The 25081-nt window shown below is 45.7% G+C and overlaps 1 protein-coding gene across 1 annotated transcript in view; it reads left to right on the top strand.

Annotated features, from left to right (window-relative positions):
• The first annotated feature begins 9206 nt into the window (after positions 1-9206).
• LOC140392313 (uncharacterized) overlaps positions 9207-25081 on the top strand; it is a 41843-nt gene continuing 25968 nt past the window's right edge. The window contains exons 1-4 of the mRNA XM_072477629.1: positions 9207-9332; positions 13708-13830; positions 16391-16417; positions 23097-23120. Of these exons, the coding sequence (XP_072333730.1) occupies positions 9266-9332; positions 13708-13830; positions 16391-16417; positions 23097-23120 (241 nt within the window). The 5' untranslated portion in view covers positions 9207-9265. The remainder of the gene's footprint in view (positions 9333-13707; positions 13831-16390; positions 16418-23096; positions 23121-25081) is intronic.

Raw genomic sequence — 25081 nt, 5'->3', positions numbered from 1 at the left:
TCACCAGACTTGAAACATTAGCTTCAATCTCAATCTTATGGGCAGCACGGTAGCATTGTGGATAGCACAGTCCATGATAAATTACCCTTAGTGTCCAAAATTGCCCTTCGTGTTGGGTGGGGTTACTGGGTAATGGGGATAGGGTGGAAGTGTTGACCTTGGGTAGGGTGCTCTTTCCAAGAGCCGGTGCAGACTCGATGGGCCGAATGGCCTCCTTCTGTACTGTAAATTCTATGATAATTCTATGATCTCTCTCCACAGTTGCTGTCAGACCTGCTGAGACTGTCCAGCATTTTCTGTTTTGTTTCAGATTCCAGCATCCGCAGTAATTTTCTTTTACCACTATCCTGGCTTCTATTTGTCACAATATCATTGCTGTTATTGACCTGCAGAACAACTCTTTTGTCCATGTGGAACTCTACATTTCATCTTCCCTTACATTGTATATGCAGTATAGTTTGGATACTGTGAGGTTATTCACTTTGGAAGCAAAAACAGGAAGGCAGGTTACTACTGAATGGTTGTAAATTGGGAGAGGGGAGTGTGCAGCAGGATCTTGTGCACCAATCGCTGAAGATAAGCATGCAGTGCAGCAGGCGGTAAAAAAGGCTAATGGTATGCTGGCTTTCATTGCGAGCGCTTTCGAGTATAGAAGCAGGGATGTGTTGCTGCAGTTATACAGGGCCTTGGTGAGGCCACACCTGGAGTATTGTGGGCAGTTTTGGTCTTCTTCTCTGCGGAAGGATGTTCTTGCTCTCGAGGGAGTGCAGCGAAGGTTTACCAGACTGATTCCAGGGATGGTGGAACTGTCATATGAGGGGAGATTGACTAGTTTGGGGTTGTTCTCGCTGGAGTTCAGAAGAATGAGGGTGGATCTCATAGAGACTTATAAAATTCTAATGGGACGAGACAGGGTAGATGCAGGGAAGGTGTTACAGATGATCGGTGTGTCCAGAACCAGGGGTCACAGTCTGAGGATCCAGAGTGAACCATTTCGGACAGAGATAAGGAGACATTATTTCTTCATCCAAAGAGTGGTGAGCCTTGTTGACTTCTTTATTTCTATGTGAACCACGAGCTGTTTCTTATATTGACTGAATGACCACACAACCAGTATATTAGTTCAAAGACAGTTTATTAACAAACATACTTGTTTCTATATGCAATGATTCACGTGGCTACGCACTAAACTAAACCTAATAACTAAGATGACCTTTACTTATCTTCGGGGTGACTGGCTCTGTGCGGGAGATAAGGCCTTTATCTGTGTCCACGTGGATGTTGTCTATATGGACTTCAGTAAAGCGTTTGACAAGGTCCCTCATGGCAGACTGGTACAAAATGTGAAGTCGCACGGGATCAGGTGTGAGCTGGCAAGATGGATACAGAACTGGCTAGGTCATAGAAGGCAGAGAGTAGCAATGGAAGGGTGCTTTTCTGATTGGAAGGTTGTGACTAGTGGTGTTCCGCAGGGATCAGTGCTGGGACCTTTGCTGTTCGTAGTATATATAAATGATTTGGAGGAAAATGTAACTGTTCTGATTAGTGAGTTTGCAGACGACGCAAAGGTTGGTGGAATTACAGATAGCGAAGAGAACTGTCAGAGGATACAGCAGGATTTAGATCGTTTGGAGACTTGGGCGGAGAGATGGGAGATGGAGTTTAATCCAGACAAATGTGAGGTGAGGCAATGCATTTTGGAAGGTCTAATGCAGGTAGGGAATATACAGTGAATGGTAGAACCCTCAAGAGTATTGACAGTCAGAGAGATCTAGATATACAGGTCCACAGGTCACTGAAAGGGGCAACACAGGTGGAGAAGGTAGTCAAGAAGACATATCGCATGCTTGCGTTGATTGGCCAGGGCATTCAGTATGTTGGCAAGTCATGTTGCAGCTGTATAGAACCTTAGTTAGGCCACACTTGGAGTATAGTGTTCAATTCTGGTCGCCACACTACCAGAAGGATGTGGAGGCTTTAGAGAGGCTGCAGAAGAGATTTACCAGGATGTTGACTGGTATGGAGAGCATTAGCAATGAGGAGCGGTTGAATAAATTTGGTTTGTTCTCATTGGAACGACGGAGGTTGAGGGGCGACCTGATAGAGGTCTACAAAATTATGAGGGGCATAGACAGAGTGGATAGTCAGAGGCTTTTTCCCAGGGTAGAGGGGTCAATTACTAGGGGGCATATGTTTAAGGTGCGAGGGGCAAGGTATAGAGAAGATGTACGAGGCAAGTTTTTTACACAGAGGATACTGGGTGCCTGGAACTCGCTGCCGGAGGAGGTCGTGGATGCAGGGATGGTAGTTACATTTAAGGGACATCTTGACAAATACATGAATAGGATGGCAATAGAGGGTTACGGACCCAGGAAGTGTAGAAGATTTTAGTTTAGATGGGAAGCATGGCTGGCATAGGCTTGGAGGGCCGAAGGGCCTGTTCCTGCGCTGTACACTTCTTTGTTCTTTGTTCTTGTTCTTCAGGTTTGTCTCGGCTGGGCTCGTCCTTCAGGTAGCGATCGCGGGTCATTGAACTTGGCTGGTTGATGTGCTGCAATTGGTCACGTGTAGGCCGGTCTAAGAGAGGCCGATCCTTAGTGTGCAGGTCTTCTTATCCTTCTTCTCTTTCGCACACTTTTGGGCGGTCCTAACTCCAGATCACATAAAACCATTCTGAACGGAAAGTAACGCTGGAGCTTATCTATCTTTCATTGGTATTTAGTGTGGTCAACTGTGTTCTGCCTTTGTTCTTTAGTGGACTGGTGGAGAGCTCTTAAAGCTGCCTATAAATCGGCGCATTTTTTTGTTAACTGAGTGACCTGGTGTTCAGTCTCCTCTCTTACCAAGACTGTGCGCTGTGTGGCTTGATAGGCCTTGCGTACTGGGTTCAGAAGCTGCTAAGGTGTACTATGCAAGACTGGTGGGAGCGTTTTACATCGGCGATTTCCCTGTCTTTAGGGGCTAACTTCTCCCGGAGTTCCTCAATACTTTTCTCGCTTTCCTTACTGTTTCCCTCATTCTCCTCTTCCTTCTCTACTAACTGACGGCAGAATGTCTCGACGACCACCTCGGTGCCTCGCAACTGTGCCAAACAACACATTATTGCCATTGGCTTTCTGAACTTCACTGCGTTTTTCTTATAGACTTCACAAAAAGTCTCCCACCAAGTTTGTCCTATCTTTCCTGGATCCGACTCAGTATTTGCAGAAAAATTCGACCAAAGGGGCCATCCTTTCCTCTTTAAATACTTTCTCAACACATCCTCCCATATGGGGCACTGCTCTGATTTGTCGACTACTGCGACCTCGGGTTGCTGTAGTGGATTCTCTAACATTTGCGCTGCCACCTCTTCTCTGCTTATAATTTGGAACAGGGGGAATAAGGAGTCGATCGAACAACGGGTACGGCTTACGGCTATATTCAGGTTCACAATCTATCTAGATTTGCATGCAAGTCTGACGAGTTTACCTTACCCTTCCCTGTTAGTTACGCATGCGGTTAGTGCACACTTCCGAAATTCGGTTATTTGGTCGCAATGAAACTTACTCTTGTGGTTCGTTTTTCTTTTCCCAATTCAATTCCAAGCTGTGGGCTCTCTCTCGGAGTAACAAAGTCACTTCTAATCAAGATCCCGTCAGAGTCGCCAATAAATGTTGACTTCTTTATTTCTATGTGAACCACAAGCTGTTTCTTATATTGACCGAATGACCACACAACCAGTATATTAGTTCAAAGACAGTTTATTAACAAACACACTTGTTTCTATATGCAATGATTCACGCGGCTATGCACTAAACTAAACCTAATAACTAAGGTGACCTTTGCTTAACTTCGGGGTGACCGGCTCAGTGTGGGAGATAAGGCCTTTATCTGTGTCCACGTGGGTCGGTTGGAAGTCTTCAGGTTCATCTCGGCTGGGCTCGTCCTTCAGGTAGCGATCGCGGGTCCTTGAACTTGGCTGGTTGATGTGCTGCACTTGGTCGCACACAGGCCGGTCCAAAAGAGGCTGATCCTTAGTGCGCAGGGCTTCTTATCCTTCTTCTCTTGAAATGAAATGAAAATCACTTATTGTCACAAGTAGGCTTCAAATGAAGTTACTGTGAAAATCCCCTAGTCGCCACATTCCGGCGCCTGTTCAGGGAGGCTGGTACGGGAATTGAACCGTGCCGCTGGCCTGCCTTGGTCTGCTTTCAAAGCCAGCGATTTAGCCCTGTGCTAAACAGCCCCCTTTTGGGCGGTGCTAACTCCAGATCCAATGGATCGATAAGGATCCTGGCCAATTAGGGGCCGGATACCTCGGTGGCTCGGCGGGTCGCAGCTGTAATTGTTCTAGGCACATAGGCCTTTCCAAATAAGGGGAAGTGGCACCGGTTAGTCTGCTCCTGTTGTAGTTTCTTGATTCGAACTCGATTGTCCTGGGGGAAATGGTGATTGACTTTTAATGGGTGCAAGTTTCGGTCAAGTCTGGCATCTTTGCACAATACACAGAGGCTGTGTACTTGGCTGTGTCCAAGTTGACCATAATTCCCATGGTCCTTTGCAGGTGGCCATTTTAGATGGCTACAGCCTTGTGAATTCATTACCATAGGAAGCAGTTGATGCTAAAACATTGAATATATTCAAGAGGCGGTTAAATATAGCACTTGGGGAGAATGGGATCAAAGACTAGGGGGAGAAAGCAGGATTAGGCTATTGAGTTGGATGATCAGCCATGATCGTGATGAATGGCGGAGCAGGCTTCAAGGGCCAAAAGGCCTCTTCCTGCTCCTATTTTCTATGTATCTATGTATCTGTGTAATCTTCTATTCCTGCTACTCTTTCCATGCCGGCCTTCCTGAACAGGTGCCGGAATGTGGAACTAAGGGCTTTTCACAGTAACTTCATTGAAGCCTACTTGTGACAATAAGCGATTATTATTATTATTATTATTATTATTATTATGCTCCATACCGACAGCTGCTATGACAGAAATCTGAGCCAGGCTTTCATGGGGAAGGTGTGACTGGAAAGACTGGGTTGCGAAAGTCCTGCCGAACCTCAGATATTTTTTAGCTTCACTTCCCACCCTGTAGTAAATGGACAGGCTAACTGATGACCGAGCGGGTACACCGATATCAGGAGTCTGTAACTAGAGGTCATTGGGGATAGTCCCCGGTAATCAGGAGAGGGACACAGGCCATGAACCAGGATGAGTGAGAATGGTTGTCATTCAGAAAGGGGAAAGCTCTATCGGGAACAACGACAGAGGTTTCAATTAGCAGGAGAGATAAGGTTGGACAATTTGGAGGGTTGAGTGGGACTAGCTGGTGATCAGGGCTGGGGAGACTGAAGGCTTCCTTGATGGTGTGGGAAAGACGCTCCTATCTCCAGGCCACAAGGAATGTTGAGACATGTCCATGGCTGGAGTGTGGGTGAGCACCACGGGGAGGGGACCAGTGCCCAGACCAGGTGACGTTACGAGCGGGTGTCTGGGGTGCAGGGTCTGGGGTTCTGTGAGGGGACCCGCTGCAGCCAGGAGTGCGTCGGGTGGGGAGGGGGAGGGGGGGATCAATGGGGGAATGGAGGGTCCCGGGGTGGGAGCCACCGCTGTTTGGTGGTCTAACACTCTCTCCCAGGGCCTTACAGATATTGAACGCTATGGCAGGGATTTTGGACACAGATGTTGCCCTAGTGGTGTTGCTGGTAGTCTGAGTGGTCAGACACAAGAGACGGCGGAAGCAGCAGCGTCTGCAGATGCACGAGGCGGTGGCCCATGTTCCGGTCCCTGCCCCACACCCTGAGGACCCAGCCACCCATCAGGGCAGGAAGGGACCCAGATGGGGAGTCCTGCAATGGCCCAGGGTGTACAGGCGTTGCTGTTAGTTCAAGCAGATGATGGACAGCGCCTCAACAAGGAGATGGTGCGACATCTGTGCCATGTCCTCACAGACTTCACGTCGCTACAACACTTAGATATTTTCCTGAGAATTGCACCCATAGCTTCTGTGGTAAACCACTGTTGCACCTCTATTAGGTGATGTATGGTAGGACCTGTACTTTGGGTACATTGGTAGTCCCTGCCTGCTGGCTATGCCCAGTAGGCAGAGTATAAATATGTGTGTCCTCCATGCTGCAGCCATTTCGCCAGCTGCTGTGGGAGGCCACACATCTTAGAGCAATAAAGCTTCAGTTGTACCCAACTCAAGTCTTTGTGCAATTGATCGTACCTCAATTTATTGCTCTAAGATTTTCAAAAGATGGACCTCCGTATCAAACCAGATCGCCTGCAGCTGGATCCGCATTCAAGCGACGCCAAAAATGACTTTCAACATTGGCTAGCTTGCTTCGAGGTGTACATCAACTTGGCGTCTACCCCTGTCTCGGAGGCTCAGAAGATACAGATCCTGTACTCAAGATTGAGCTCCAGCGTCTTTCCGCTAATCCAGGACGCGCCGAACTACGCCAAACCCATGACGCTTCTCAAGGAGAATTACGCACAGAAGACAAACACGCTCTTCGCCAGGCACGTACTCGCCACTCGCTCTCAACTCCCTGGTGAGTCCATAGAAGACTTCTGGCGGGCCCTAATCCATCTCGTCCGGGACTGTGACTGTCAGGCCGTTACGGCCACTGAACATTCAAACTTCCTTATGCGGGATGCATTTGTTACGGGGATTGGGTCGGACCTCATACGCCAGTGAATGTTAGAGGGGTGAGGCACGATCAATTGAACAAAGACTAGAGTTGGATACAACTGAGGCTTTATTGCTCTAAGATGTGTGGCCCCCCACAGCAGCTGGCAAAATGGCTGCTGAATGGAGGACACGCATATTTATACTCCGCCTACTGGGCGGAGCCAGCAGGCAGGGACTACCGGCGAACCTGTAGTACAGGTCCTGCCTTACATCACCTAATACAGGTGCTACAGTGGTTTACCACATTCACCCCCTGTTAAAATTGAGTCCGGCGGGAGTGGTGGAGAACTATATACAGCAATGAATTTATATTTACAGTATTTGATCAGAAAAAAAGGTCTTTTGAAGTCCGGTGCCAGTCAGAGAATTAACCGGTCTGGTGCCTTGATGTTCCGCTGGGAGCGAGGTAGCGATGGCGGCAAAGTCGATGCTGGCCTGATGCTTGGTGACTCCGGGAGCATGCCGAAATCCTCTTCATCCTCGGGCGTGGGCAGGGGACGAACGGATGGTCCTGGTGGGGTTAATGTTGTGAGCGCCGGGGGAGGGGAGGGTGGCGCCGGGCCGTAGGCACGTCCGCCTCCACAAGGCGGACCCGTTGGTGGAAAGGGTGCAATTGCTCCATGCGAACCCCCAGTATGCCTACGTGGCGTACCCCGATGACTGCCAAGATACTGTCTCCCTCAGGGACCTGGCACCAGCAGGTTCCACACACACACACCTCTCCGGCCCGGGGGTACTGTACGGACTGAAATATTTTTGTTAAATCGGGCCCAAGATTTCGGATGACATTATTACTTAAAAAAATGTTTTTTTTAGCGTACCCAATTAGTTTTTTTCCAATTAAGGGACAATTTAGTCTGGCCAATTCACCTGCGCTGCACATATTTTGGATGTGGGGGTGAGATCCACACAGGTGTGGGGAGAATGTGCAAACTCCACACGGACAGTTACCCAGGGCCAGGATCGAACCCGGGTCCTCAGCGCTGTGAGGCAGCAGTGCTAACCACAGTGCCACTGTGCCGCCCCGTGATGACATTATTACGAACAAAATTTAACTGTGAATAAACCTATGATTTTTTCAGATTCTTGTATTACTTCATTTTTGCTTTTAGCTCAATGAAACAACTGACTTCAAAAGCTTCTGATGTACTTCCTATAAAATCTTGATCAACTTGTTGTCCACTTACTAAATGAGCCATTGGATGATATTGGATCCTGTGTGAATGAGGGCATGGTCTCAATGTAGTGCATGCTCCACACGCCTTGAGGTCAGCAGCCAAATCTGTTAAGGTCCTGCCATCTTAGGTGCGATTCTCCACTCCCACGCCGGTTGGGAGAATCGCCTGGGCCGCCAAAATCTCCGGGGACGCCGGTCCGATGCCCTCCCGCGATTCTCCCAAGCGGCGGGAACGGCCCGGTCGAGTTTCGTGGGCCGCAGGCCGGAGAATCGCCGGAGATACCCAAAATGGCGATTCTCCGGCATCCCCACGATTCTGAGGCCCGGATGGGCCGAGCGGCCAGGCCAAAATGGCGGGTTCCCCCCGGCGCCGTCCACACCTGGTCACTGCAGTCGTGGGCGGTGCGTGAACGCTGGGGGCGGCCTGTGGGGGGGCGAGGGGGGATCCTGCACCGGGCTTCACCTGCAATGTGGGGTGGCCCGCGATCGGTGCCCACCGATCGTCGGGCCGTCCTCTCTGAAGGAGGACCTCCTTCCTTCCGCGGCCCCGCAAGATCCGTCCCCCATCTTCTTGCGGGGCGGATTTGGACAGGACGGCAACCACGCATGCGTGGGTTGCCGCCGGCCAAACCGCGCATGCGCGGATGACGTCCGTTATGCGGCGCCGGCCACGTCATCTATTCGGTGCCGCTTTTACGCGGGCGACAAGGCCTGGCGCGGGTAGATGACGCGGCCCCAATACTGGCCCATTGTCAGGGCCTGAATCGGTCGGGACCGGGGTTTTCCGCGCCTTCGTGAACCTCGACGCCGATCACGACGGCGCGGCCACTTCGGCGTGGGGGTGGAGAATCCCGCCCCAGGTCTTTGAACAAATTCAAACAAACTTTATTGCAAAGTTATGCACACTGCCCAGAGTAACATTGTTTAAATTCTAAGTTTAAGTGCCAGATAGCACAGATTAACAGAAAATAATATAAATATAACATTGAATAAAACAAACTGCACAATTAAAAGCAGGTGACTTGATAAAAGGTAAATTGCACATGTAGCAGTTTTGCGGTCTGTTTAGATTAAACAGAACATGCAATTTTTAAAAGGTTTATTACCTTTAAAAAAATAATGACAAGGTGTTCATATTCACAGACAATAAAACAATGCTATCATGGCCAATGCCAAATATGCATATCAGCTTAAAACATCATAAAATACCATTTGTGATATTTACACGGCTATATTTGACATTAACAAACATTGCAGTTTGCACTCTGAGTTTATTGGCTGCTGTTTTGGAAAGTATACACATTCAATAGGGAATAGTAAATTATATTACTTGATGTTATAGAAGTTTGTAACACACCCATCCCATTGGGTATAAATGAAAGGTGCTGTTCATATTCTTGTAACATAGCAGAAAATGGCATCCAAAGCAAGAGTTATTTTGCATGTCTTTCTCATAACCTTTGCTTACGCTGAGGGTTACGGTAAGTGAGAAAATATTTATTATTACTGCGCTTAATGTTGCATGGTTCAAAAGTGACACTGACAAATTATTATTTTAAAAGAACTAAAGTGATTTGCAAAAGAAGCAAGTGTGAGGTGAGAAGAAGCTTTTTCACACAATGAGTGGCTCGGGTCTGGAATGCGCTGTCTGGAAGTGTGCGGAGGCAGGTTCAATGAAGACATTCAAGGGGACATTAGATGACTAATTGAACAATAAACAATGTTCATGGGTATGGAGAAAAGGCAGGGGAATGGCACTGAGGCATGATGCTCGTTTGGGGAGCCAGTGCAGGCACGATGGGCAGAATAGCCTCCTTCTACATCATAACAATTCTGTGATTCTGTGAATTGAAGGAAAGGCAGTTCATGATATTATGAATTTGGTCACTTGAGCACATGTCAGCTCTGAAAAACAGATAATTATAAAGTAAAGAACAATGATGCCACATTTTGATTTATATCAATGTCAGCACGTTTTTGAGTGATAAAAATTGAACTGAATATTAAAAGTTATTCAGGCACAGACAGCAGCAAGTATTCAACCGGCATCACCTCTTGCTGATAAGAACATAAGTGGCGGATGAAAATCAAACGTTAAAATCAGATTAACTATGGGAAATAATTTTTTATGAGGTGAAACTTTTTAATATTAACAAACACAATCCTGCAAGAACATGTAATAAAAATATTTAAAATTCAAAACTGTTTTGTGCATGACTATTGTGTGCAATGCTGATAAACTTGTCATTCATATGGGAACTGAACATCTAAACATTTGGTATCAGTCCCTGCACTTCAACCAGGAAAGTTAGATGACAAACTTGAAAGGTAAATGTCAAGATTTGCCCATTATGGAAGAGCTGATGCTCATCTATACCTTGTCCATAATAAGAAAGCAGAGACAAACAATTCTCTTTTATCTTCCATTGTAAGATAAAGATTAATCAGACTCCACTGGCAAAATAAATCCTTACAAGAGATGGATGGACATGGGTCGAAAAATCAACTCATTTGCACAATTTGTAGCAAAACTCCATTTTCCAAACTAAGACTTTGGAGTGAGAAGCAAGTCCACCTCAAGCATTTTACAAACTTAATTTGAGTTAACGTTGGATTATGGGTTCCATATGGATTCCACAAACTCCAGCAAGGCACCTCACTCAGACAAGAAGGATGACAACAGATAAGATGAACGCTACTTTCAAGTGCTTTTCATAGAATAATTATTGTCCTTTCAGTTGCTGTTACAGTCTAGTTTTTTGACAGTGCATTAAACATGGTGCACATTTTAAATTCTTTCTGCACTTCCTCTTTTTCACTGAAGTCTTCAGTCCGCTAAACCGCATTTTAGTCTTATCACGAGCTAGCGAACAAATTTGAATTTGCAGGCTGAGCTTTTCCAGCATTTTATGTTTTTAGCTCAGATCTCCAGCATCCCCAGTATTTCCCGATTCTTTTGAAATGGTAAGGAAAGCCAATTTTGCACAGTGAGTGCGTTGCCCAATAGTGTGGTAGAGGCAGGTTCAATCATTGCTTCCAAAAGGGAATTGTACGAAAACCTGAAGAGAAATGATGGCCATCACTTTACAGCCTCTATTTATGAAATCCAGGATCCCTTCCCCCCTTTTTTTAAAACAGTTTCCTCTTCCTTGGAGAAGACAAATTCAAAGTGCTCATTTAGAACCTCAGCCATGCCCTCAGCCACCATACATAGATCCTATTTTAGTCCATACTTGGTTTCATCCATCATCCTAAATCTTAGCTCAGTGAATACATATTCATTGCAAATATTAAACATTTACAATGAGTTTTGGGTAGATCCAGGACAATCCTTATATTTGGAGCAGCAATGAGAGAGGAATCAATTTCCTTTATTCCACCCAAGTGTAAATATTTTTTATCTTACTAACACTTTTTTGCTTTTATTCAGCTTTCTATCCCTTTTACGTGGAGCAAATGATGTTGTGTGTTTATTAAGATTCCAATGGGAAATGTCAATCAAATTCATAGGATCATAGAATCCCCACACTGCAGAAGGAGGCCATTTGGTCCATCGAGTCTGCACCCATCCTCCAAAAGAACACCCCACCTACGGCCACTCCCCCATCCTATCCCTGTAACCCCACCTAATCTGCACATCCTTGGACACTAAGCAATTGAGCATGGCCAATCCACCTAACCTGCACATCTTTGGACTGTGGGAGGAAACCGGAGCACCCGGAGGAAACCCACGCAAATTCCACACAGACAGTCACCCAAGGTCGGAATTGAACCTGGGTCCCTGGCGCTGTGAGATGGCAGTGCTAACCACTGTGCCACCGTGCCACCATTCTCTCATGAAGATGGCAGAGACATTGGGCGGGAGTCTCCGTCCCGCTGCCGGTGGCGGGGTTCTTGGTCTCACCAGCCGGCCAATGGGGTTCCCCACGCAGCCCCACACCATCGGGAAAATCCCCGGGCATGGGTGCACTGCCGGCACAATGGAGAATCCCGACAGCAGAGAATCCAACCGATTATACTTCAAGGGGGGGATTCCCCGTTGCCGACGCCGATATCATAATCGGTGATCGGGCGGAGAATCCTTGTTTATGACTGAAACGGGGGCAGCGCCTGTTTTCGGATGCTCCGCCCCCTCTAAAATGGCATCATCGTGGAGTACGCCGCACGCCGTTGGGACCGCCTCAGGACTTTACCTGAAAGCCCTCCCCCGATGCTCCGTCCCCGATGGGCCGCGTTCCCGATGGCACAGGACACGTGCTCTCAGTTTTCGTGCACCCGGTGTGGCGGCTGCAGACTGTGTCCAGTGCCGCCACAGTCGGGAGGGAGCTGTGCCGCTGGCCTGGGGGGCTTTGGCAAGGGTTGGGGGGACTGATGGGGGGTGGCCCAGAGGTGGGGAGGGGGTGTCCAGAGGGGCACTATCTGGGCGGAAATTTTCTGGCCGTTTATTTTGTGAAGGCTGTGTGTTTTACGTGCTAGCTAGCCCCTCACTGGTCGGAGGGTCGGTCCTGGGGCCTCGCCAATTTTTTCATCATAAAACTAGACACTTCCTCCGGACATCCTTCAAATTCGGAGAATCCAGCCCCGTATGTTTGGCTGGAAAATCCATATTACCAGGTTACTAAAGGGCCAAAAAAAGGAGTTTGCAGTCTTAACATCCCATTAGCCTCAACATTCAGCCTGCTGTCATTTTCAATGGACATTTAGCTTGGTGGCCACCATACTGCCAAATTCTTTCAGGCAGCCCTTTTTTAACATGCAAATTGGTGTCCTTGACTGCACATTGGTCGCTGATTTCCATTTTAAAAGAGAACTAATTGAATTGCGCACTGTGCCCTCTTCACAGAGAAAGTCTTCTGGCGCAGTGGGTAGTGACCCTCTCTCTGAGCCAGAAGTGTCTTGTTAGAGTCCCACCTTAGAACTTGTTGGCCAAGGAAGGTGCATTCATAATGCGGCCAAGCAGGTTGATTATGATCCTGCAAAATCTTTCCAGCATGCGAATTGGTAAGTGGTAAGAGCGGGAGAGACTCCTGGTCAGCCATTCTTGATATGGAGTGGTGTCCCTCTGGTGACAGACAAGCACCCTGATCCATGAATTTGTGGGCGGAATTCTCTGATAATGGGACTATGTCCCCACGCCCGGGAGAAAACGGGCGCGATTCACCGGAGAAAGTCCAGAGTGATTCTCCGTTTTGAAGGGGGCCAGCAGGGCCCCGGAGTAGTCCTCGCAATTTCAGCTGCCGATATGGGGCCCTGCACTTCTGGCCACGGGTCCGCGCATGCGCGCGGTCCCTGGAGAATCACGGGAAGGCTGTTGGTCTGACGCCCCATTCTCTGCGCCGAGCGCGATTGCGGCGCAGAGGCTCGGAGAATCCCAGCCACTAGCTATTGAACTGATGAAAGTCTACCGAAAGGGCGGCACGGTGACACAGTGATTAGGACTGCAGCCTCACGACGCTGAAGACTCGGGTTCGATCCCGGCCCCAGGTCACTGTCCGTGTGGAGTTTGCATATTCTCCCCGCAACCCTAAAGATGTGCCGGGTAGGTGGATTGGCCACGCTAAATTTCCCCTTAATTGGGTACTCTAAATTTATTTTAAAAAAATGAAAGTCTACCTTAGTGCATCATTAGGTGCAGGAAGAAGGCAACTCTCCAAAGGCAATAGTGCAGAAAGAGACATCAAAGATACAATTTTAATTTATTTAAAACAATTATGGACCTGGCCTGACCACTGATGATAATACAATAAACAACTCTTCTAAAATACAAACATTCATGTTTATTTTCAAGTTGTAATGAGTAACCTTATTAGAAATGGAGATATTTTCACATCTAAGCTTACATTTACTGTACAACAGGATATGGCTCCTGCAGATACAACTGTGGAGGATATTCTTCAGACTGTTCCTGTGATTACAACTGTTGGAACTATGGCAATTGTTGCTCTGACTTCTGTGATCACTGTTCCTACATGAGTTATGGTAAGAGAACTTTCGGAAAATAAACCAATCTTTAAATGTATGTTCGAGTTAAAATATAAAATGATTAACGGATTGTCAGAATTACCAATCAGATGTTATTGAAGGTTATTGTGAATTAGCGTAGCTGAGTCCTGATAATGTTAGACATTTTTCTGTGGTGTCGGATTTGATCCTTAGGGTTATTGTCAAGACAACTCTGTGCTTATACTAATTCAAATATCAAAATTGATTCAACCTGAAACAGTAACTCAGCTCAGTTACTCATGTCCGGCTTTTTGATACACCTTTCACATTGGTGAGTTTATTGTTGTCTTCACTGTTTTGTGGTGAGAAAAGGAGAGATCAATAGTAATTTAAAGAGACTAAATACTGACAGTGTAACATTGTGAAGGGGAGAGGCATAATGTTACATCCTGAGATATTTACAAAACCTAAAATTTCAAAAATGATTAATGCTGTAATATGTAAGGTTATTCATTTTATTCACATTGAGATTCTGGAGGAATGGAATCTGAGGAAAAGGAAGATGACCTGTTGCTCTGGGGGACGAGGTTACTAGGCTGCATTCTACCACCCCTCCCACCACAAGAACACCAGGGGCGATACGCAGACAATGGAAAGTCCATTGACCTCGGGTGGGTTTCTTCTGTCGCCGGGCGGACGTGGCCGGAGAATCCCGCCCACAGTCTCATGTTGTAAAAAAGCCGAATTCTCCGGCTCCGGTTTTTTGGCAGGGGCGGGGATGACTTCGCGCTGGTCGAGGGCCATTCGCAGTTGCCCCCCGGCGATTCTCCGGGCCCCGATGTGCCGAGCGGCCGCCCGTTTTCGGCCGGTCCTGCCAGCGTGAAATACACAAGGTCTACACCGGCGGGACCTGGCTCTGAGGGCGGCTTGCGGATTCCTCGGGGGGGGCGTGGGCGGATCCGGCCCCGGGGGGAGCCCCCACAGTGACCTGGCCCACGATCGGGGCCCACCAATCTGCAGGCGGGCCTGTGCCGTGGGCGCACTCTTTCCCTCCGCACCGGCCTCTGCAAAGCTCCACCATGGCTGTCGCGGAGAAGAAACTCCCTGCTCATGCGTAGGGATCACACCAGCGGTTCTGCGTATGCACCAGATCACGCTGGCGCCTCCGCGCATGCGCCATCCCGCGCTGGCTGGCGGAGGCCCTTCGGTGCCAGTTAGTGTGGCACCAACCACTCCAGTGCCGACCTAGCCCCCGGAAGTGCAGAGGATTCCGCAACATTCGGGCGGCCCGACGCCGGAGTGGTTCACGCATCTCATTTGTGCTGGTGCGGCCCGCCTGCTGGTTGGGGGAGAATCTCGGCGGTCTACTCAATTTGCCATTGAACAACAAGAAAAGAAACATACTGCTCTCAATCTATCTCACTGTGGGAGAATTGTGGACTCAGGGTCAGGCAGATCAGAATTCAACTCCTCTCTCCAGAGTTTCTCCACCAACTGCCTCTCTGCATTCAAAATCTCTCTCTGCCTTCCTTTGATCCACCCAATAATGACTCTTCATCTCCCCAAGCTGAAGAACAAATTATCTCATCTCTGCAGGCTGCAAAGCACATTGACTCCCCAGGGACTTACCGAGTCAAATCGCAGTCCATTAGCCTAGACTGAAAAATGCATGCCATTGTCAATTTCACCTCTGGCTGCTAAAAACACCCGTTCTGTAAAACAGAATTATTTAAAAAAGAAACATGACCATTGCAGTCAAACACACTCTAACCCCAGGCTTTCAACTCTTACATTGCCCAACACCTAGAATCCAATATCCCTAAAGTCTTCCTGTCATCATACCATGGACCAAGCCCCCTGGCTCAACATAAAACATAGAACATACAGTGCAGAAGGAGACAATTCGGCCCATTGAGTCTGCACCGACCCACTTAAACCCTCACTTCCACCCTATCCCCGGAACCCAATAACCCCTCCTAACCTTTTTGGTCACTAAGGGCAATTTATGATGGCTAATCCACCTAACCTGCACGTCTTTGGACCGTGGGAGGAAACCAGAGCACCCAGAGGAAACCCACGCAGACACAGGGAGATTGTGCAGACTCCGCATATACAGTGACCCAGCGGGGAATCGAACCTGGGACCCTGGCGCTGTGAAGCCACAGTGCTATCCACTTGTGCTACTGTGCTGCCCAAGTGAACAACGATTTGCCGAAGACCTTCAAACAGCAGCTGGGCCTGTTTTGGCGGAGGTGAAATCACTTCAGACCAAAGGTTGCTCCTGAAATGCAAAATACAGGGCAGGAGGCACCACCTGGATGGGTTTTAGCCGAAGAAGGATTTTCCATATTTCTTTCACAAATTGCCTGAGATTTTATTTTATTGTATTTCCAGATGGGGTAGTGGCATATTGTGTGTGACAGGCTGTCTGCAACAGGGAGACTTTTCCTGTCCATTTATTCATTAAAAAAATTAATAATATCTAATGTTAATTATGTCTTTTGACATGTTATATTAATATTTGTGTGAGATGGATGCTAGAAGATTCTTCAAAAACACTTAACAAAGTGAATAAGTTGAATGTTTTCCTCTACAGGAAATTGCAATTATTATTCAACAACAGGTCAGTAATATTTAAGCTCATTTTCCGTTCATTTGTCAGGTTGCACATTTGCTGATCCTGTATCAGTCACAATTAATCTTAACGGCTATACTCAAGCGAATCACATCATTGATTTGGTAAAGTCTTTGCAAACAGCAGTCTACAATCTGCACAATATCTCTGTAAACCTGAGGCCATCCAAAACTCTGCTGTCCATTCACTATTTGGCAGTTACACTTGGCCGTAAGTCATAAGCATCTAGGGAGACTGATCTCACTACCATGTCAAATTAAGTTTGATGCTTGAACAAATATAATAAATATTCTTGTTATTATGCAACTCAATTTATTATTTTGACAGAGACAAGCTCAGTACGGGCAATAGATATGAAAAATGTCCTCCAGAAAATTCATATCAAGTCCTGTCCAGTCTGAAGACATTAGTTTTTGTTTCCGATTAACAGGCAGCAACGAACATCTTTTGGACAGCAAGATGTAACTGTCCTCTGTTCATAGATTCTCCTATTTAGTCAAAATGTCGGATAAGGGATTTCCTTGTCGGTGCCACTGATGGTGGTAAGAAGGGAACAGAATAGGAATTTACAACAGGCTGCACAAAGATTTATCAAGCCTGGTCATCCTTTATTTAATTCTGTTTAAAAGGATCAAATCAGATATGAAGCTTGAAGGGGTTTGTTATGGGCCAGGGTTCAGAGAACCCCAAAGTGTATCATGGAGTTCACCTGACCCACAACTTGTATTAGATTGTGATATGGGGAGCACACGGCCCACTCTACAGGTGTGGTAGAGCAGAAATGGAAAATATTTTTAAAAGAAAAACAATGTATTTTCTATGAACTCAAGTTAACCGTTTTAAAATATACAGTGAACATCTTAGCAACCATTAATTCAAATACAACCCCCAAAGAATACAACACTAAGTAATCCTTTTAACTTTCCTTTTAACATCCTTACGACTTAAAACACCTTTTACCAGAAGCACATCAGGTTAAAGTCACTACTGTTATTAGTTTTAAATCACCAGGATTGATTTACAGTCTTTAGGTTACAGAGAGAGACTCTAATACACCTTCTGGCTGTGACTGCAGCTATCCAGCTCTGAAAACGAAACTAAAACACACCCTGCAGCAACAGCATAAAACAAAATTAAAAAGCTAACAGACAGCCCAGCTCCACCCACTCTCTAACATCACTGCAGTAATAAACACCCATTTCGTAACGTTACTCTCACTACAGATACTTATATACATACCCATTTATACACACCCATTTCATAAAGGTACTCTCACATGACACCTCCCCCCAAGAAAAAAAAATAAACCATCAACTTCAAGATGGTTTCATTTTTCACCTTTTCACTTTCCTTTAAGAAATGCACACAGTAAATATACTTTTTAGTTTCAAAAAACAACACATGCGAACAGATATAATAATGTAGTCCATTTTTTTTTTCTTCCTCCAACTGAAATCCTTCTCGATTGACTGTCTCTTTGAACAAGGAGGTCTCTGCACAATCCGTCCATTTCTCTACGCCTCGGCATTTCGCTTTAAAGTCAGACACTTTAGTTCAATCTGTTCACAAAGTCCCTTGTAATTCTCCAACACAGGAGCATTGGTTATCACAGCTTTCAGGCAGTCGAATGCCTGTTGACACTCCGCTGTCCACTGGAATTTGTTATGCTTCTTCAGCAAGTCCATCAGTGGAGCAATCACGCTACAAAACTTTTGCACAAATATTCGATCAAATCCACTCATGCCAAGAACTCGCATTATTTCCCTTCGTCTTGAGGGTATCGGAAACTCCTCAATAACTGTTGGTTTCACATCCCGTGTGACCATTCGACCCTATCCAATTGTATGGCCAAGGAAAGTGACTTGGGCTTTTCCAAATTCTCTTTTGGCTAGGTTTATCACCAAACCCGTCTCCTGAAATTGATCGAATAACTCCATCAGATGTTTTAAATGTTCTTTCCATGCCTGGCTGAAATTTACCAGATCGTCGATGTATACCGCACAATTGGGTAATCCTGAAACGACTTTGTTAGTTGTCCGTTGAAAAGTGGCTGGGGCGTTTTTCATGCCAAATGGCATAACTTTGAATTGGTATCTGCCATCTGGAGTCACAAAAGCTGAAATCTCCTTCGCCCTTTTGGATAAAAGCTGATTGTCCCACTTTCTCAATGCAATCCTCCAAACATGGGATAGGATAAGAGTCCGCTCTGGTAACTGCATTAACCTTTCTATAGTCCACACACAACCATTGGGTACCGTCTGGTTTAGGTACCATCACTATGGGTGAGCTCCATTGGCTGCAGCCCACTTCAATTATACCATTTTTAAGCATACTCTCAATCTCTTTGTTAACCTGTGCCAATTTTAAAGGGGTACGTCTGTATGGATGTTGTTTGATTGGAACAGCAATTCCCACATCTACATCATGTGTAGCCATTTTAGTACTTCCCAATTTATCTCTACAAACTTGCCCACGTGATATCAATAACTCTTTAAGGTCAGTCCGTTATTCCTCTGGAAGGTAAATCAACAATTTATCCCAATTTTTAAGAACATCCTCATTTTCCAATTTAATTTGAGGTATGTCAAATTCACCGTCATCTAGATTTGGTTTGTCACTTTGAGTTAGAATCATTAAAACCTCCTCATTTTTCTCTCCTTCCCTTTCAAAGTACCTTTTAAGCATATTCACATGACACACTCGGTGAGTCTTCCTTCTATCTGGTGTTTTTACCACAAAATTCATCTCATTTAATTTCCTTTCAATCTGATCAGGTCCACAAAACCTAGCTTTTAAAGGTTCACCTACCACTGGCAAAACTAAGAACTTTGGATTTCTTGTCCGCTACCCGTTTCATCACATTTTGTGCAACTTTTAAATGTTGTCCAGCCAATTCACCTGCTCTATTTAATCATTCCCTGAAATGTGACACATAATCCAATAATGTAATTTCTGATTTCTCATTCATCAATTTTTCCTTAATCAATTTAAGTGGTCCTCTTACCTCATGACCAAAAATTAGTTCAAAAAGACTGAATTTGTTTGATTCATTAGGTGCATCCCTAATTGCAAACAATATGAATGGAATTCCTTTATCCCAATCCTCTGGATACTCTTGACAATAAGCCCTCAACATTGTCTTTAATGTCTGATGCCACCTTTCTAACGCTCCCTGCGATTCTGGATGGTACGCAGTTGATTTAAATTATTTTATTACTAAGCTTTCCATAACTTCTTTGAATAACCTTGAGGTAAAATTCGATCCTTGACCCGATTGTATTTCTGTGGGTAGTCCATATCTAGTCCATATTATTTAAGTAACTCCTCCACAATCTTTTGAGCTGTAATATTATGTTCTGGGATGGCCTCTGGAAACCTAGTAGACACATCCACTATAGTCAAAAGATAATGATTCCCACTTTTTGTTTTAGGAAGCGGTCCTATGTAATCAATTAGGACCCTTGCAAAAGGTTCCTCAAATGCTGGAATGGGCATTAAGGGTGCTAGTTTTATCACTGCTTGAGGTTTCCCTATCACTTGACATGTGTGACATGCTTGACAAAATTTAACTGCATTTTTATGTAGTCCAGGCCAATAAAAATATTTCTGGATTTTAGCTTGAGTTTTCCTTATTCCCAAATGACCTCCCACTGGTACCTCATGTGCAACACCTCCTTTCTATACCCTACCGACAATACTACTTGATGAACTTCTGCCCACTGTTCATCCAACTGCATATGTACAGGTCTCCATTTTCTCATCAAGACATCACTTTTACGGTAATAACACTCTGGTATACACTAAGATTCCTCTTCTATGTAAGCTTTCTGATACATCCGGTTTATTTCTATATCTTTTTGTTGTAACTCCGCCAATTTTCCTGGACTAAAAATATCCGCGCCCATCCTCCACCTGTTCTTGTTCTTTTTCAACCATCTGATCAAAAATCATTTCTGATAATTGCACTTCAACGTTATCTTCACTGTTTGATTTCTCCTCTTGTCTTAACCTGTGCCTTTGCGACCTTGTTACTATACAATCCGGAAAAATCCCAGGATATTTGTCCTTCATAACTTCAGTTGTTTGATTTTCCACTGGCTGATCAACCACAGTAGGCATCACTCCCACCTGCGATCCAGCTATATCATTACCGAAGATAAACTGTATTCCTGGACAAGATAGTTTCTCTATTACTCCTACTATCACTTCACCACTTTTCACTGAACTTTCCAACCTTACCTTATATAATGGAACACTACTCCTCTCACCCTGAATTCCACATATTACCACCTTTTCTGGCAACATTCTTCCCAAACAACATAATTCCTCATCTCTTACCATTAAAGATTGACTAGCTCCCGTATCTCTTAAAATTGTGAAATCTTTACCTGCTCCTCCTGATACACATGAGTAAACTTTACCCACACAAATAAATTCTTCAAAGAGATCTGGCACCTTCTTATCAATCATCTCTTGATCAGGCTGTACAATATTTTGCACCTCCTTCGCTTCACTTGGGCTTTCCTTTACCACTTTAACAAACCCCACTGTCTTATCCTGTTTTCTCACATCAGCCTTCCCAGTGCTTTCTTCAACCACCAACACTCTGACTTTACTTGGCCTAGTTTATTACAGTGAAAACATTTGAAACTTTTCATTTCTTTTCCACCCTCCTGGATTTCTTTTTTAATCTGAGGTACACTCTCCTTATTATCTCCCATCAGATAACCTTTACCTTTACCACTTGAGTATTTCTCATGTCCCCAGTTTCTATCCCTCACAGGCTGAAACTGATGTCAGAAACCAAGCTTTGATTTATGAACTAATTCATAATCATCTGCCATTTCTGCTGCTAATCTCGCAGTTTTAACCCTCTGCTCTTCCACATGAGTTCTCACTACATCAGGAATTGAACTTTTAAACTCCTCCAAAAGTATAATTTCTCTGAGAGCTTCATATGTTTGGTCTATTTTCAAAGCCCTTATCCACCTATCAAAATTACTCTGTTTGATCCTTTCATACTCCATGTGTGTTTGACCAAATTCTTTCCTTAAATTTCTAAACCTTTGTCTGCTGGCTTCAGGCACTCGTTCATATGCACCTAAGATGGATTTTTTCACCTCCTCATACGTCTCAGATACCTCCTCCGGTAGTGATGCAAAAACTTCACTAGCCCTACCTATCAGCTTTGTTTGAATCCGTAATACCCACATTCTTATGGCCATTTCATTTGTTTAGCTACCCTCTCAAATGAAATGAAAAAGGCTTCCACCCCCTTCTCGTCAAACCTTGGCAATGCTTGGACATTGTTAAATAGATTCCCACCAAGCCGTTGACTATGACGCTCTTTCTCACTATCCTCATCACTATCCACCAATTGTACGTTTCCCTTTACGTCTGCCAATTTTAACTGGCTGTCATGTTTCATGGCCATTTTCTGAAGTTCAACCTCTCTCTCTTTATCTTTTTTCCTGATCAGTATCTCCCTTTCTCTTTCTTTTTGTTCTGGTAGGACTATTCTTTCTGTTTTCCTTTCTTCTCTCCCTTTTTCCTCTCTCTCTCTTTCTCTTTCTTTTTCCTCTTTCTCTCTTTCAAATTCAAGCTGCTTTAATACTTTCTCACGTTCCATTTGTTTAATTTATAACTGAATGTTTGCTATTTCCAATGAGTCAAACTGTATCTCAGGCAACTTTAAGTGCTCAGCCACTGCCATAATGACCTCATCTTTTCGCATTTTGTCAGGTAATGTTAACGGCATTGTTTTTGCCAAATCTGACAGTCTGCTTTTAGTCTCTGTCCGTAAGATACTGCGCGTGACCGTCTCCACCCCCAAAAACTTCAGAGCCTCTGCAAGAGCAATTGTCCACAACACACTCCCCACTTAAACTAAAATACCACACCTGAAAAGCAACAAAAATATGCTCACCCCTCACTGTCTTTAAGTTCACTAAGCCAATCCAATAGATAGATTTTTATCCCGGACGAGCCCCCAATTTGTTGTGGGCCAGGGTTCAGAGAACCCCAAAGTGTATCATGGAGTTCACCTGACCCACAACTTGTACTAGATTGTAGTATGGGGAGCACATGGCCCACTCTCCAGGTGTGGTAGAGCAGAAATGGGAAAGTATTTTTTAAAGAAAAACAATGTTTCTTCTATGAACTCAAGTTCACCTTTTTAAAACATACAGTGAACATCTTAGCAACCATTAATTCAAATACAACCACCAAAGTATACAACATTAAGTAATCCTTTAAGCTTTCCTTTTAACATCCATAAGACTTAAGACACCTTTTACCAGAAGCACATCAAGTTAAAGTCACTACTGTTATTAGTTTTAAATCACCAGGATAGATTTCAGTCTCTAGGTTACAGAGAGAGACTCTAATAAACCTTCTGGCTGTGACTGCAGCTATCCAGCTCAGAAAACGAAACTAAAACACACCCTGCAGCAAACAGCCTAAAACAAAAGTAAAAAGCTGACAGACAGCCAAGCTCCACTCCTCTCTGACATCAATGCAGTAATAAACACCAATTTCTTAAAGGTTCTCTCATTACAGATACTTATATACACACCTATTTATAAACACCCATTTCTTAAAGGTACTCTCGCATGGCAGGTTTGGAAAATATTCTTTTTACTTTAACATTTATTTATTTTTTTTACAGAGATTTCTGAACCTCCATCAATAGGTATGGAAAAAAATCTTTAAGTGAATATATCAATCACTTTTGAATGATAGAATTTCATATCTCATCTTTGGAAATTTTAATCTACAGTATTCTTCACAATCAACATAACTTCACCATGAGAAGGAGTAGGAGCAGGAGCAGGCCATTTGGCCCATGAGGCTTATTCCATCATTCAATAAGATCAAGGCCGACCTGATTGTGGCCACATCTCCATTTTTCTGTTTGCAACCCTTTACTCCCTTTGTGACCAAAAACCTGTCTAACTGAGTCATGAGTACATTCAATGACTCAAACTCACTGTTCTCTGTGGTGGAGATTGCCAAAGATTAATGTATTAAATGTGAGTTCCCAAATTCACAAACTGTGCAGCCTAATACGAAGATAGAATAATCCCGGCTGAATTTTACGGGTCACCCACAGGTGGGAAATGAGATGAGTGGGCACATCAATGCAGGCACTGGGCCATGGGTGGTGTCCCGCCTACCTGCCTAAACCCATCCTGGATTGATAGGTTGTGATTGAGATGTCGGGGGCAGTATCTGCCTGTGGCTCTATGGAGGCCTTTAAGTTGGCAGTTAATGCACGATTAAATGTCTCATCCCACCGCTGCTCGGAGTTAATAGGCAGCGGGACATGTAACATGTAGCCCAGCAAGTTTAACCCTGTGGGCTGACGCTCAGTGAATGGGAGGGTATGCCTTCACAGTCCCCAATTGGGTGGGACAACACGCACCTGGTTCCAGTCTTCTCTATCTAATTATAGCCACAAAATCACTTGCAATAATTCCTCATCCTGCTCCTGCACGGTCTCCTCTCGTATCCCTCAATATACGTATAATTTACATAGAATTTACTGTGCAGAAGGAGTCCATTCGGCCCATCATGTCTGCATCGGCCCTTGGAAAGAGAACCCTACCTAAGCCCACACCTTCACCCTATCTCTGTAACCCAGTAACCCCACCTAATTGTTTTGGACACTAAGGGCGATTTAGCGTGGCCAATCCACCTAATCCTACACATCTTTGGACTGTGGGAGGAAACTGGAGCACCCGGAGGAAACCCACGCAGATACGGGGAGAACGTGCAGACTCCGCACAGACAGTGACCCAAGCCGGGAATTGAACCTGGGACCCTGGAGCTGTGAAGCAACTGTGCTAACCACTGTGCTACCATGCTGCCCTTTGATGTGTCCTTAGACTGTCTCGTATTTCTCACCTACCTGCTGCCCCTCATTGACATCAACCGAATGCACAGTGTTATTTTTCAGATGTTAATTGATGTGTCTCAGGTCTACATCACCAACAACTCTCTCTCGACCCCTTCACTGTTGATAAACTATCAGACAATTTATCCAACACCCAGTACTGGGTGATCTGGGGCGGGATTCTCTTCTACCCGGCGTGGCGGGGGGTCCTGGTGCCGAGGAGTGGAGTGAACCACTCTGGCGTTGGGCCGCCCCAAAGGTGTGCAATCCTCCGCACCTTCAGGGGCTAGGCCGGCGCCGGAGTGGTTTGCGCCTCGCCGGCTGGCAGGGAAGGGGCTTGGCGCCATGCCAACTGGCGCCGAAGGGACTCCGGCAGCCAGCACGAGTTGGCGCATATGCGGGAGCGCCAGCGTGTGCTGACGTCATCCCTGCGCATGCACAGTGGGGTTTGTCTCTGCACCGGCAATGGCGGACCGCTACAGCCGCCGGTGCGAAGGAATAGAGTGCCCCCACGGCACAGGCCCGCCCGCGGATCGGTGGGCCCAGATTGTGGGCCAGGCCACCGTGGGGGCACCCCCCGGGGACAGATCCCCCCGCGCCCCCCTCGTGGAGCCCGGAGACCGCTCGCGCAGCCGGGTCCCGCCGGCAAATACTTGGTGTAACATATACAGGTGGGACTGGCCGAAAATGGGCGGCCACTCGACCCATCGCGGGTCGGAGAATCGGCGGGGGGGGGCGCTGCCAGGAGTCGCGGACCG

Source organism: Scyliorhinus torazame, chromosome 16 (assembly GCF_047496885.1).
Source record: "Scyliorhinus torazame isolate Kashiwa2021f chromosome 16, sScyTor2.1, whole genome shotgun sequence".
Taxonomy (NCBI): Eukaryota; Metazoa; Chordata; class Chondrichthyes; order Carcharhiniformes; family Scyliorhinidae; genus Scyliorhinus; species Scyliorhinus torazame.
This window is presented reverse-complemented; position numbering and strand designations above follow the sequence as displayed.